The sequence below is a fragment of the Gadus macrocephalus genome, chromosome 16 (assembly GCF_031168955.1).
Source record: "Gadus macrocephalus chromosome 16, ASM3116895v1".
NCBI classification, from domain to species: domain Eukaryota; kingdom Metazoa; phylum Chordata; class Actinopteri; order Gadiformes; family Gadidae; genus Gadus; species Gadus macrocephalus.
The window spans coordinates 5,101,569-5,117,140 of record NC_082397.1 but is presented as its reverse complement, the minus strand read 5'-3'; the positions used below and the strand labels follow the sequence as shown (position 1 = coordinate 5,117,140).

Genomic DNA, 15,572 nt, shown 5'->3' with positions numbered 1-15,572 from the left:
GCCAACAGCAGCTCTAATATAACCGCTATATGTAATGTTATATAATACAAAGTTCGAATCATTTCTGGTGAAATTCTTCTGTTTTATGTGCAGAATGATAATCCTTCTCTTATCTGGATGGGCCTCTGCCATTAAACATTCATATCCATCAAATTACCCTTAGCACAATTTAACAAGATTGAAGTGGCGCTTTAAAAGAGTGATTTTGAGACAGGAGAGGGATTGTCACATGCTCCAATAATCCCCACGTCAGTTCAGTGCTCTAATGCGACCAATAAAGTTTAAATTGACTGCATTTAAAAATCCTCTTCTTTAACCACCGTGGCGGTTAATTTCCTGACATTCTCTCACACACCCACGCAGACATACACTCTCACACACATGCTGACAACACACAGACATCCGCTCTCTCTCACAAACACACACTCTCACACAAAAATATACACGGACAGTCACACACACACACACACACACACACAGGCACACACACACACACACACACACACACACACACACACACACACACACACACACACACACACACACACACACACACACACACACACACACACACACAAACACACACACAGTGTCAACTACAGTGCAACCAACTTTTCGGGAACAAACATTCACACAAGCGAACACACACTTGCTCGCTCTCCCACTCACTAACTCAAACAAATTTGAGATATAGTATTATTATTATTATTATTATTATTATTATTATTTTTATTTTTATGTGTTGGATGAGAATAAGAAAAACTGATTATTGCGTTCTGTCCACTCTCACTAGTTAGTTGTGTTACGTGAACGAGAGTAGCTTGGCTGGGTAGTACGAATCTGAGAATCAAATGGAGAGATTCAGGCTGGCCAGCATTTTTTGTTGCTGCAGATATCATTAATAGGATGTATTTTTATTAAACATTTTTGAGATCACCATCGATCAGCATTGACTTCAGACACGTCTACGTTATATAAAGCGAGGAGCTAGAGAAATGTTACACATTGCGACTAACAGACGATATTCCCTTCGCCCTTCTGGGCGGTCGACGTGGTTTGAGAGCCAACAGCCTCAGTCCTATCTCTCACCGGCAGCACCCTGCTCAACCACCCCAGGAACACTCGGCTATCAATTATTAAAATGTGATTCTTGATATGAAAGGTCATGGAAAACGAGCCCCAACCGGCCGGAAGAAGCTGGCGCTATTTAAATCGGTGGCTCCTCATGTGTACTATTTGTGTCTGGACATATTAACACTGTTTCAACACGTTTGCTGCATATGCAGCACGTTTACCCGGTAATGCATGTCTTGCCTGGTATAATTTGTGTTTTATTAAGTGTTGATTAATCAATTGTCTCGTAGTGTCCTATTGACATTAACATTTTACCCAATCTAAACCTAAAACCAGCCTAAACCTAACCTTAACCTAATCTAAACCCAAAACCAACTTAAACCTAACCTACCCTGAACCAAACCTAGACCTAAATGTTACCTCAAACACAACCTGATCTTAAACGAGCCTAGGTCAAGGCATATCCTAAACCTGAAAGACCCTCAATTAGCGTCTTTGGGTACCGAGAAAAGCGCTATATAAAACCTATGTATTATTATTATTATTATTAATTAGACCTTAACCGGTCTATTAAATCAAAACTCGGTTGAGACTGTGAGCGCGAGAGAGCGTTAGAGAGAGAGAGAGAGAGAGAGAGAGAGAATCTTTAAACCTTACCTGCTGTAGAATCCAATCCTGGAATTGCAATGCAATGCATGCCAAGTACATGTCATTCATACTGCTCGTTAGAGGTATGTGGATTTTCTACGAAAACTTGACAGGCTAAAGAGAAAATGGTTGGATTTAAATTAGAAAGGCACCAGAAGCGAGATATTCAGGCTGTCAGAATCCAGCTGGTTTGTTGTTGTTCTTGCCTAGTGAAAACAAAGGCTGTCGAACTGAACAAGTTTTCTTTCTTGCATTTGCCAGGAAAATGTATTAAAACAAACTGCCATCGTCGAAAATGCAACTTATTGTCTGAGAAATGGTCACATGCACGCAGGCGACAGGTTCGACGACAGGTCGACCAAGTCACCGGGGCCGGTCGTTGTAGGCTCTATGTAGAGCGATCGGCGATTCATCCGGTCCGCTGGATGTGTTTTGGGTGTCGTCACCTTTTTTTTTTTTTATCGTGAGTCTTACGTCTTCTCCATGCTAATGCAGCTAACGTGCTCACATGACGTGAGACACCGGCAGCGCCGCCGTCGCTGTGCTGTCATTTCCAGTGGTCGGTGTTTTGAGTGGGAGTTCAGCTCCACGGACGCAGCTGTTGACCCACTTCAATCTCCCCGGTAGAACAGGCCCGTCGGTCCCGTCCCGTCCCGTCCCGTCCGTCTGTTGCCTTTTGAGGACCGGCGCCACGGTGCCCACGCACAGACGACGGGCACGTGGCGGTGCGTGATCACAGCCTGTCAGCGGCTGTGTGGGCTCGCTGCGTGGTGGATGGCGTCGAGGTATGAGGGTCTCAACTCCCGCAAGTGGGAAACACACACACACAAAGCATTGGACGTTACGGTCGGCTGAGAGAGAGAGAGAGAGAGAGAGAGAGAGAGAGAGAGAGAGAGAGAGAGAGAGAGAGAGAGAGAGAGAGAGAGAGAGAGAGAGAGAGAGAGAGAGAGAGAGAGAGAGAGAGAGAGAGAGAGAGAGCGAGCTGGAACTTTCCAGTCGGTCAAAGGAAAGAGGGCATGGCGGTAGTTTTGTGTGTGTGTGTTCTCTTATGATTTGCCTCGACTCTCTCAGTCTGGGGGGGCAGCTGGGGGGTGGGGGGAGGTCAAGCCCAGAGGAGAGGCCAGCTGTTTCATGCTACGGCGAGCATAGTGCTAAGTAGGGCTGCTTCCTTTTTAACCGAGTTACTTCCTCTGTGGATTTGGGGGCATTGATACTTGTGTGCGTGCGTGTGTGTGTGTGTGTGTGTGTGTGTGTGTGTGTGTGTGTGTGTGTGTGTGTGTGTGTGTGTGTGTGTGTGTGTGTGTGTGTGTGTGTGTGTGTGTGTGTGTGTGTGTGTGTGTGTGTGTGTGTGTGTGGCGCGTATGGGCACTTTATGGGTGGAGGGAGGGGTAATTGAAATTACACTTTGGTTATTGGTAAGAAATAAAAATAGCACAATAGTTTACAAATGTTTCTTATTGGGAGCTAATTGTTCTGGAAGGTCTGTATCTTCAGAGGTGGACGGAAGTCTTCTAATTTGAAATAGACACAGGCTAGTGGGTACTGTTGTTGACTGACTGCTCCAGAGACGTGTCTTCAATTCCCAAATCATGTCCTGTTGGTTGTTGGTTGTGTGTTTGTTTGTTTTGAAACTGTGTGTGTGGGTGTGTGTGTGTGTGTGTGTGTGTGTGTGTGTGTGTGTGTGTGTGTGTGTGTGTCTGTGTGTGTGTGTGTGTGTGTCTGTGTGTGTGTGTTGCCAGTATCACAGTCATGGTTCCTCTCTATCAAATGGTGAAGGGAGTCGGTGAGCCTGAGCTGATATTAGCCTTTATGTTTGCATGGATGTTAGCATGGACGCTGGTGTATTCACAGCTACGGGATGGTTAAAGACATAAGGGCAAGGACGGGCCCATATGTAGGGCGTGCACGCCTGTAGATACACAAGGCACTTCTGCATGGCTGCACTCTTGGCAACTGAGACGCGATTTGCCAGAAATGAAGTCCCTCTTGGTAGAACATAAAAGTAGTCCAATGTACCCCTCGATCAGAGCCTACAGCTCAGGCAACAGGTGGCCGGTTCATTCGCTCGCGAATGTGTTTCACTTCAGCGTCTTCGAGAAGTAGATGCCGATCTGTTCATAACCACTGGGAACATGCTGACACAGCTTTAGAGGACGTCCTCCAACATCGCCACCACCACCACCACCACCACCCCCACCTGTGTGGCGCCCAGGACTGCCTCCAACTCTGCTAGGGATTAGGCAGCCCTTGGTTTATGCACCATCGCTTTGATGGGTGTAGATTAGCATTTTACAGAGCGTCGCTGATGCCCAAAACACATTCCTATTAAAATCCTTGATAATTTTTCCATGAATAGAATTGTCAACCAGGACCATGTGTAATATGAGGATGCAGATGCCACTGGGATCCTAACCGAACAATCAACGTTTTTGATTTTTTCCTATTATTGATGGCTGATGCCACTCTGAAAAACACATTATCTTATGTAGAATCATGAGCTTACACTGCAGTGTAAACCATTAGAATGTGTTCACAGCTCACGTTTCCCAATCTATGCAATCAAAAATACATGAATAAAAAGACAGGGTGGTATTCAACGTTTTAAAACGCCTCTATAATATATAATATCAGTCTTACATCAGACTTGCATATATATATATTGCGACTGTCCGAAGAGGATTCATAAGAAATCTTAAACCAGTAAATGTAAAACTTTTCTGTATTTAATGTGAAATAAACACTTATGTTCCTCCCACTGCATGCACTAGCTGTGTTGACCTCTCTACTTTGCTGGTCAGTACTCTTGACAAAAACCGGTCGGAGCAACTAACAAATTATGATACACACAAACGTGTATACTTATAAAACCATTCCAGGTTGTCATTTACCCATTTGTCTCCGGGCCGTGAAATCTGTATTTAACTGTTGTGAGTGGTATTAAAAAGGTGCAGATAAGCCAGATGGACCAGATGACACATGATTATTACGATATAAAGTATTTGCTGGCTTACCTAAAAGAAGATGGTACCAATGTTGAACGGGAGAAATGAATGCGCCCACACATTAATCTGAAGGGAAGTTCCAAGGAAGTTCCAATGTGGCTGCTAAAGCGCGCCACATTGTACAGAAGACCTCTGAACACTCATGTCGCTCACTTTTTGTTCGAATCCTCTTTTCCTAAACATCTACAACAAACGACATCACGACAAAGTCATCCTGCAGAGAGCAACGTCTTCCATGACACGAGCTCAGCCAATGAGGCACCATCGCCTCCACCCCCCCGGTGATTACCCCATCAGCCAGTTGGACGGTTTTTCGCAGCTGGACACGCGTGACCCGACCGGACTCTGGCGTGCGGCCCGCCCGGGTTCATCCAGTCTGGCCCGCGTCGCAGTCCCCCCCACTTCCCATTTCATCTCCCTGGCCGCGCTTCTTCGCGCTCCAGCTGAGTCGCCCGTGGAGATAAATCAGCGCTCTGTCGCCGGCGATCAATGGACATGAATATTGAAGGAGACGGAGCGGGAATGTTCCTCCTTCTCCCGGCGGTCCGGGTCTTTGCGCAGCGGCGAGGCATTCTCTCCGCCTGTCCAGTCATCCGTAGGGGCGGTCGTCAGAGTCCCCCGGCGGCCGTGAGGGGGTAGCTGGGTTATTCGGCGGGATGAATGACTAAATAGGCTCCCCCACATGGTTCAACCATCTCGTTAGGGAGGGAGACGGGGGGGGGGGGGGGGGGGGCCGGCAGTAGAGACGGACATTAGTGATGCCCCCCTGGTCGCACACACTACGGCCGCCAGGCCCACACACTACAGTCCAGGACCATTATGGTATCACTCTATGTCTCTCACTCTCGCCCTGCCATCCAGAACAATTGCCTCTCTCGCTCTTCCCGCTCTCATTCTCGCTCTCTCTCACTCTCTCTCACACTCTCTTGCTCTTTTTCTCACCATCTCTTCGATTCTCTCTCCCCCATTCAGAATAATTACCCCCTAGTTATACTATCTCTATATGTCTGTCACTCACCCTCACTTCCCTCCCCCTTGCTCTCTCTCTCTGTCTCTTTCTCTCTCTCACTCACTTTTTGTGTGTGTGTGTCTCTCTCTCTCGCAATTATAGATATTTCTCTCACTCACTCTGATTCGGCCCTCTCTCTCTCTCTCTCTCTCTCTCTCTCTCTCTCTCTCTCTCTCTCTCTCCTCAGTGGTCTTAAATGGTTTGCTAATATGAGCATGCTAATGATGCCTATGGTAATACAGGGCGGATTCTGGAGACTCTGGGACTTTAATTATGCGGCAACTTTTTGTCTTTCTATCGTCTCCCTTGTTTAACTGATCCCCAGTTTATTGTCAAACCGAGTCGCCTAATGTCACAGCGGGTATAGCGGGCGCGTGCGGCCACGTCACCTTTTCTCCTTACATCCTTCACATTCACCCACGCGCCTCGGACCGACTCCAATGGCGCTGTCACCTCTTCTCAGAGACCAGCTGGAGTCAGGGAGGGTTAGGTGTTGGGCAAACACATGGAAACGTGTAGCCTGTGGCAGCATAGGGGCCCAGAGCTGCTGAACAACGCCTTGTTCCTCCTGAATCCCTGGCTTCCATCCGTGATGACCTTGCTTGTATCCGTAGTGGTTTACATTTACATTGAGTCATTAAGTTGAGCACAAACACACTTAAAGCCAGAGCGACTAAGAAGCAACGCTAAGAACAAAGAAAGCGTAGACACTTAAAGTTGGAGGAGCTACAAAGCAAAAAGTGCAGCACAACCACGCTTTTTTCAACCGGACACAGAGTGCAGAGCAGCTTTGTGTCTGAGGTGGATTCTTATTATTACAAGCGCAAAAAGGTTATATTCAACCAGAACATTGCTTTCTACACCCAGAGATGAAACTAAGTGTTAAAGTGCTTTCTAAATGCAGCGCTGAAGCTTAGTTGACACAAATCAACAGTTTTGCGTCACACTTTTGCATTGCGTTACACCGTGTCACACAGTGTGTGTGTGTGTGTGTGTGTGTGTGTGTGTGTGTGTGTGTGTGTGTGTGTGTGTGTGTGTGTGTGTGTGTGTGTCTGGTACCCGTGATGGAGAGCTCTTCTCCATGGCAGGGGGCTCCTGTAATCTGTTTCCCCCGGTGTTTCCTGGCGGTGAGCAGTGATTAATTGATAAACTAATGATCGTTTTCGTGGACGCCGTGTTTTGTGTGAAAGCCGGGCCAGCTCGGGTAATGCGCTTGATGGGCCCTAATTCATTCTGCCCATCGTTCTCATAAACCGAGCCGTCACGGTGATTGGTCATTGTTGAACGAAACGTGAGGATCCTCTCCACAGACCATCCGACGGGGCTGAGCCTTCCCCCGTTCTGGGGATGTCTTCGGGGGGGCGGGGGGCGGGGGGGTGGGGGGGGGGGGGGGGGGGGGGGGGGGGGGGTGGAGCTACTTTTGGACAGACAGAACACACACGGGAACCGACACACTGCAGCAGCGGCGCACACTCGCTGCCCAAAATGAGTAGCGGCAGGTGGTTGTGATTGATCACATTTAGTGGAAGATGTAATTCCTGCAGCCCATCGTTTAATTGGAGCCCATCTCCTTAATAAATTGCATTTGATTTGATTAAGAGTACAGCAGGTGCAGGGGGGGACCCCAATCCCGGTGTCGCCGCTCCCTAGCAACACCTACATCCTCCTGCCGGCGTCCCTGCCAGCCAACCACACGCCCCCCCCCACCCGCCCCCCCCCCCAACCCCTCTCCAGCCAAGTCAAACGTGTCCCCTTAAAACCCGTCCCCACGAAACCGGCAGTGGCGTGCGACCGGGCGCCAGATCAGATTTGTTTCCATCAGCGGAGGATCCACCGTGTCGTGATTAACTTTGGCGGACAGCGACCGTCACCAGGAAAGAAGGATTAAATAAATGACAAGCCCCGCCTCCAGGGCAGAACGTAGCTCCACAATTACTCCTTTGTTTCGTGTTGTTTCCCCCGCTCGTATTATAATGTGGTATTTTAACATTCCAAAATGGCGGGCCATTGTCTCGCGGTGTGACAACCCCATTACATGGTGGCAGTGTGGCAGCCCCTTGTCCATCTGTCCGGGCTCATTCACACGGGGCCGGGGTCCGTCCCCACGGTGATCCCAATTTTAAGTCTTGTTTGTGGTCACTGATCCCAATTAACGGAAGCGCTCATGCCTGCCGTTGGAAAAAAGCGTGTGGCATTTACAAGTCATTTTAAACAGAACCCATTTCCTCCCGTTGCTCTGGAAGCCTTCCAGGGGAACGGAGGTGTCTCTCTGCGGCTCTCTCGATTAAATACAAACATTGAAGACATTTTTGTAGCTTCATTGAGTACATTTTCTTTTTAGGTTTGGTAGCACTTTGCTGAAATATTCTGAAGGTCCTGACTGATTGACTCACTCTCTAATACGACACTGGAGACACGGCTACGTTAGCAGATGAGAGGAAGGGGTAACCGATGGTTTGATCTGACATGGTACATGTCATGCAGGAAGACATATGACGTACACTATTTATGGTAAAGAAAATAACCCTGTAGATAGTGGCTTTCAGTGGAAGTAAGGCAGTTTTAAACGATCTTGTTTTGTCTCTGTCTCCTCCCTCTCCTCTGTCTCCTCCTCTGTCTCCATCTCCTCCTCCTTTGTCTCCTCCTCCCTCGCCTCCTGTCCGCCTCCTTCTCCTCCTTTGTCTCCTCCTCCCCCCCCCCCCCCCCCCTCCAGCCTGTGTCGGAGGAGTTCCAGAACGGCGAGGGCTTCGGCTACATCGTGGCGTTCCGCGCCAACGGCACGCGCGGCTGGAAGGAGAAGATGGTGACCTCGGCCGACTCCACCACGTACAAGTACCGCGACGAGACCTTCCCGCCGCTCACGCCCTTCGAGGTCAAGGTCGGCGTCTACAACAACAAGGGGGACGGGCCCTTCAGCGCCGTGGTCACCGTGTACTCGGCCGAGGGCGGTGAGTTCAGCGACACCACCCCGGAGAGGGCGCTTGGTCCTCTCCTTTAAGGGTGACATATTATACCACCAGGTGTGAGTGTGATTAGCCGTTACCAGCAGTTTGGAAAATCGGCCTCTTCTGACGTCCCAAGTGGGCGTGGTCACCTGGATGTATGACGGATAGATGAGCGACGTTTGCTACAGTCCACATGGTACGCTGGTAGGCTGATCTATCCAGAACACATCTAGGCGGACGCGCCCACTTGTGAGGCGGATTTTAAAATCGGCTTGTAGCGGCTAATCACACTCCCGCCTGGTGGTATAATATGTCACCTTTTAAGGACAGCTAGGGGGCGATGTTTTAGGAACCGTTAACTTATCACCCTTTTAATCACGATTTCCTCATTTTAAAACGGTTGCTAAAATGGTTACTTCAGACTACCTGGTAAGATTGAAGGAAAAGAAACAGCGATAATTGATTGGAAACAAATCATCTTTTGTTCCGCCCAGCAATTAGATTGCTCAAGAAGGCAAAATAGTTGCCAAGCAACACAGGCTAGCATGTAGGGGGTACATAAGTACTACAAATGAATTGTCATGCAGTCACAGGTGCAATGTATTTAACTGCTGCGGAGAGAAAATGCATGTTAATACTCCTGCCCTACCCCAGCACAGCTGGAGTTGGTTTCTGGGCGAATCAAAAGAATCTGATTAAGCATTGCAAACCATCCATTTTATAATCAGGGTTTGGCCCTAACATCCGCACTCCTGCACTTTGTGGCAACGCTCCAGGGACCAGGCTGGCAGCATGGCTGCTCATTGCCGCTCATTCCACTCCAAAAACATGACAAATAAAGTGTCGATTTAATTTTTTTTTATGTATTCATTTTTTTAACCCTTTTATATAATTACCTATGTTCAGTGTAGCCTATAACTTAATAAAAAATTGGTTTGATTTGATTGAATGCCTGCATGGCGTCGGATCGCTGTGATGCTACAGCTATGCTACATGCTACATGCTAACGTCCCGCAGCTACATGCTAACATCCCCCAGCTCATCAGAATTGGTAAAGTCCACTTGTACCTCTTGCTCGATACTATTTTACTACTTAATGAGATTAGCCGCACACCGCGCGTACCTCCACTGCCCCCTGTCTGAAGCGCCGCTGTGTTGTGTTGTCCAGAGCCCAGGGAGGCCCCCTCGGACGTCAAGGCGTCCGGAATATCTGCCTCCGAGGTCAGGGTCACGTGGAGACCCCCCATCCCCGGTCCTGGAAGACCCGAGCGCTACGAGGTCTGTGTGGTGTGCCACCACCGCGAAACACACTCACGCACAGCCTCCTCTGTGTCACATGTTTGACTGTGCACTTAACCGTTAGTTGTTATTGGTTTGCAGCCCTTTTCTGGAGCTGTGATCCCATTTGTAGTTCAACTCAACATTTTTGTGATGTCAACTTATGCTATTTTTGTGCATCTGCTTCACAAAATAAATTGGTCATCTACACACACATCTTAACCCGGACAATATCTGCTAGTAATATCAATGAATGTATGCACGTTGCACCAATACTTGGTGATAAGTACTTTGCCCATGAAAACAAATCATTAGGGGTTCTTTTCGTATACGAGACCTACGGTACAATATTTGTTTGATCATACCTGCACCCACCAATATGCTTAAGAAACTCCCTTCAGCTTGACATGGGTTTGACTTCGACCCTAACAGACTTTCACTACCTATCCTAGCGCCTCTCTGTCCTCTCAGTTGAGACTGTAGCAAAACTTTACTTCCTCGACTAGCGCCACTCTGTCCTCTCAGGTGAGACTGTAGCAGACCTTTTGTCCCTATCCTAGCGCCTTCTGTCATCTCGGGTGAGACTGTAGCAATCCTATTGTGCCTATCCTTGCGTTTCTCTGTGTATTCTCAGGTGAGACTGGAGCAAAACTTGACCCCCTATCCTAGCCCCTCTCTGTGTATTCTCAGATTAGACTGTAGCAGACCTTTTAGCTCAGATCCCCGTGCCTCTCTCTGTGCTCTCGAGTGAGACTGTAGCAGCCCTTTCGTCCCCAACCCAGCGCCACTGTCTGTGTGTTCTCAGGTGAGACAGCGACAACGCCTTACTCCCTGTCCTAGCCCTTCTCTCTCGCTCTGCGTTTCTCAGGTGAGCTTCTGGAAGGACGTGGAGCAGCAGGAGCAGTCCGGGTCAAAGCGCCAGACTGTGAGGAACGAGACCTCGGTGGTCCTGAGCGGTCTGGACGGGAACAGTCTTTACCACGTCACGGTGAGGGGCTTCAACACCATAGGGCAGGGTCCGCCCTCCGCTGCCACCACCGCAAGGACCCGCAAGACCCGTGAGTACACCGCCCCATCAGACTCTGTCGTTCTTCTTGACCTCAAAGTCAATTATTTTCAAGGCATTTTCTCATACCTTGATGGACAGGACAGTGGAGACCGACAGGAAACAGAGAGTGAGAGGGAACAACATGTAGCATAGAGAACAGCAGGTGGGAATTGAACCTGGATCACAGCAAGGCGTATGGCCCGCGCGGTGAACACGTTAGTAGTTTGCCGATATCCAAGGCAAAGTTCTCGGTTGAATGGAGCTGAATGTTGTGGGAAGACACACAGACACGATTCACCGAGCATCGTCAGAGATGCAATGCAGTGGACATGCTGTCATGGGGAAACCTCCATTTGTAAGCACGAACATTAAAGATTTAGGTGTGATATTCACCAAACAAAGGTAAAGGGAAGTGACCTTCATGGAGTTCAGTATAAGGCTGGAGAGGCAACATTTATTTGCATTTGACATTCAATTAACTTGTCACCATACACACACACACTTGTCACCAGACCAATATTAATATCAGGACCCATTTTCCCATGACACAACCCCACCCCAAGACAACCCAGAGGCTATTAATATGTATCCGTACATGTGGAGTCTAGTGGGGTGTGCTTGTTAAGGTTTGCCCTACATCTCCCTGAGTAGCTGAGACATTGACCCAGTTGCTTAAGAAGCCGTCTCTCTGGATGCCTCCGCGGTAAGTAACCGCAGCCCTCTCAAAAACCACGCACCACGGGGGGGGAAACACTGGGAATAAATCACATTCTCCACCGACGCCTCTGCCCTGAAAAGGTGTCATGGTGTGGAAGTGATGTGTCAGAGATGTGCTAGATGCCACAGAGCATGCCGTTGTGTGATTGGTTTATTTTCGGTGGGTCTTTGAGCCTTTTTGTACCGGGACTAGACGGCCTGTCGGAACTGTCGTGGATTTGTCTGTGTCCACCCCCCCCCCCCCCCCCCCACAGCTCCGGAGCAGCCCCCCAGGAACTTGAGGTGGATCCAGGAAGGCAACAACGTGTCCCTGTCTTGGGACCCGGTCCGGGCCCAAGACAACGAGTCTGATGTCGTGGGTTACATGGTAAAGATCTGCCATCATTTCTCAATTTCGATTTTTTTGCATACGATTTATATTTGTTAACAGATTAGATTGGATTACAGATTAGGTTAGAGTTCAGATTAGTTAAAAGTAATGATTTGATTACACATTAGTTTTGATTACATATATGACATATCCGATTAGGTCAGATTGCAGATCCGATTAGGTTACATTAAAGCTAGGTTAGAATACAAGTCGGATGAGGTTATATTACATCAGATTCGTTAAGATTACATTATGGGACATCACAGTAGGTTGGAACACACATACAGTTAGATTACAGATGCAGTTAGATAACCTTCCAGGTTATGTTAGATTATAGATTAGGAACGATCAGGGATTCCATCGGCAATGGGGTTGGACTAAACGCGCTCCACCGCGCTTCCCCTCCAGGTGTTCCTGCGCCAGGAGGGACGAGGACACAACCAGGTGACCCGGACCATCAACCCCTCGACGGTGCTCTCTCTGCCCGAGGGGGGCACCTACATCATGGAGGTCCGGGCGCTGAGTGACGGAGGCGAGGGGGCGGTCAGCACCCAGGTCCGGGTCTTGACCTCCTCCGGTGGGTTGAATGCTGCTTCACCCAAAGTGGTCGCAAGCGCTTTGGACCGGTGACCCGTGTATTAGGCCTCCGCCTTCATCCTGACACATAATACCACCAGGTGTGAGTGTGAATAGCCGTTAGAAGCCGTTTTGAGAAGCTGCCTCTTCTGACATCACAAGATGGCGTGTCGACCTGGACGTGGGACGGATAGATGAGCAACGTTTGCTACAGTCCACCGGGTAGGCTGGGGGTCTGATCTATCTAGCACACATCTAGGTGGACATGCCCCCTTGTGATGTCAGAAGAGGCAGATTTTCAAAATGGCTTGTAACGGCGAATCACACTCACACTCACACCTAATATTTCACCCTTAACCGGAATACAGCAGAGCTTAATAGCAGTTATTGCAAGAATGCTCCATCACCATCAGGTGGGGTCACGACCCCGAGTTGGGTTGTGAAATGAGGTTGGTTTATCCTCCACCCCCTCCCCCGCTTGAGGTCCATTACTATGCAGATACTGTTGCTACACCGGCGATAGCACTCGTAATTGAGACGCCCCAGCTGGAGAGAAAGCCACGTTTTCTTTGGCTAATACAGTTTTAATTACCTCCCTTACACTGCTACCTTCGCCGGCACAGCCAATTAACTTTCAGGAAACAAGGCGCTGGGTTTATAGGCCATTTCAATACAAGACTCCGCCTGGGCAAGGAGGGAAAATAATAAAGGTTTACGTTTACTTGAATTAATGAAACATTATCCACATGGACTGCGGTATTAGCAAGCCTTTTCCTTTATTTATGGGTGGCAAATTGCCTTATTTCCAGAGGATAGTCTTAAAAACTTGGGAAAAGTCTTCAATCTGTTTTGAAAATTCAACAACCCTGACTGTGTTATGTGATACCCAGAATTCCCCACCTGGGATCAATAAAGCATTATCTTATCTAATCTTACGAAATGGGGTGCTGAATCTACAATGCATTTAACTACTTATCATTCTAAACGTTTGTCCTGGAGAGCTACCCTTCATTATCATGTTTTCATTACTGCAATCGCCCCCAAACGATTGAAGCTCCGGGAACCAAGAAATACCAGGAACAAATACTAACAATAAACTTTGGTGCAGTCAAAACTAGTAAAGTTTACAGCCCCCGCCCCTCAGTTTTGCTGTGTCTAGCAGATTCCCTCCTCGGGTTCAATCGGTCGCCTTTGGGCTAATTTAAAGGGTAGAGTATGTGTGTGAAACCCTGGGCGTGTGGCCCGCCATCCTCACTCCCACAAACGCCTTATTATGCCCCAGCAGATGTTTAGCAGAAAAAGGGTGACAGTGAAATTAATCATAGGGATGAGATTCTGCTGACCAAAGAGAGCGGACGGGTTCAGGATTGGGTACTGCAGTTCTTTTTTCCGAAACCGGTGGAAGTTCACCTCGAGCATCTGTTTGCCGACCGCTTTCCGAAACGTAGGAAGAGTCGGAAAAAGGGAAACCCGTACAGGACTCATCCATTCACCCGGCAAAGCTGAATGGATACGGATATAGGGCAGGTCAGGAGCGGCGTAGTCTAGTGTTTAGGGTAGATGCCCCCGGCGAAATGTTATTGGTTCAAACCCCAATGTCTGAAGTCTTGTTTTGTTGTCCTTGAAGCAATGCAACGTCCCAACGTCCCTACCTGCTGCTTAAATCAATGTATCTTAAAAAAAAAATCGCTGCAAGCTACTTTGGATAAAAGCATCTGAATAAATCTGAATAAGTCAAATATAACAATAACTTCAAGTTCAAGCTTATTTATCCCATGCAAAAGTAACACGTGCAAAACTAGCAGTGTAAAAGACCAGGCAAAAGGGCAGGCGTACTTTGCCTCCTCAATCCACTGTGCTCAAGAAATCGACTCTCCCTTCGTCTCCTGTAAGCGATTAATTAAAGGATCGATGATTGAACTAATGATGATGATGTTCTCCTCCGTCAGGTGTGAGAGCCAAGAGCTCCCAGGGCTCGGTGCATCGCCCCGCCAGCAGCCCCGTATGGACCTCCATCCTCCTGCTCCTGCTCCTCCTCCCGGTGCCTTTCTCTTCCTGGTGAGGAACCCCCCCCGACCCCCCGACCCTCTCCACCAGCCCCCCCCCCCCCCTGCTAGTGCCACCTCCCCCTGGGGGGCCTCCAGTCGACCGCCGGCTCCCTCGTCCTCCACCTCCGACCGACTGCTTGCTCCAGCCTTACCCCTCCACCACCACCACCACCACCACCAACAAGACCCCCCCCTCTGATACCCAAACCGGAACCCCAACGCAGGCACCAACGGAGGGGGGGGGAGTCCGACATTCCTCTCCCGACTCCCCCTCCGTGCCACCGCTCCGCAGACCCTCTGACTCGGCGGCGCTCTTTCCACTGTCACTGTATTGTTGTGTACCGTAGCGTACGTCGCGTGGAAAGGTTCAGCTGCCGGTCGTACTTTTTTCCGACAGCTAGCCTTTTTTTTTTTTTAAAGTCCCGCCCAGACTGACACCTCATCCCCCCCCCCCCCAACCCTCCAGTCGCCAACATCAACCACCAAGCCCACCCTCCCCTACAGGCTCTCTGCGGGGGGGGAGGAGGGGGGGACCTAGAAGGGTGCCAGGGGGTGCCCCCCACACAGTTGCCGAACGTCTCCCGGAACTCTGTGAGGGCAGCGGCGACGGCACGGGGGGGCGGCGGCGACGGCACGGGAGGGCGGCGGCATCTTTCCCCCCCTGGGTGTCTTGACGGGCGGCGCGGTGGCAGTGGCTACGTAGAGATAAGTGCATTGTTTTTTCTTATTCAAACATCCCAAGACGAGACGGAAGTAGACAAAGACAAAGAAGAAGAAGAAGAACACAAAAAAAAAAAAAAAAGGACCTTTTCTATGGCTCAGAGATTCTTGCTATTTCCAGCGTCGCTTTTTTGTAC

At 49.1% G+C, this 15,572-nt stretch overlaps 1 protein-coding gene across 1 annotated transcript in view; it reads left to right on the top strand.

The window, feature by feature from the left end:
• Positions 1–15,336, top strand: part of cntn5 (contactin 5) — a 137,289-nt gene extending 121,953 nt beyond the window's left edge. Inside the window, 6 exon segments of the mRNA XM_060075806.1 lie at positions 8,447–8,681; positions 9,847–9,956; positions 10,825–11,014; positions 11,976–12,088; positions 12,500–12,668; positions 14,617–15,336. Of these exon segments, the coding sequence (XP_059931789.1) occupies positions 8,447–8,681; positions 9,847–9,956; positions 10,825–11,014; positions 11,976–12,088; positions 12,500–12,668; positions 14,617–14,729 (930 nt within the window). The 3' untranslated portion in view covers positions 14,730–15,336.
• The last annotated feature ends 236 nt before the right edge of the window (positions 15,337–15,572 follow it).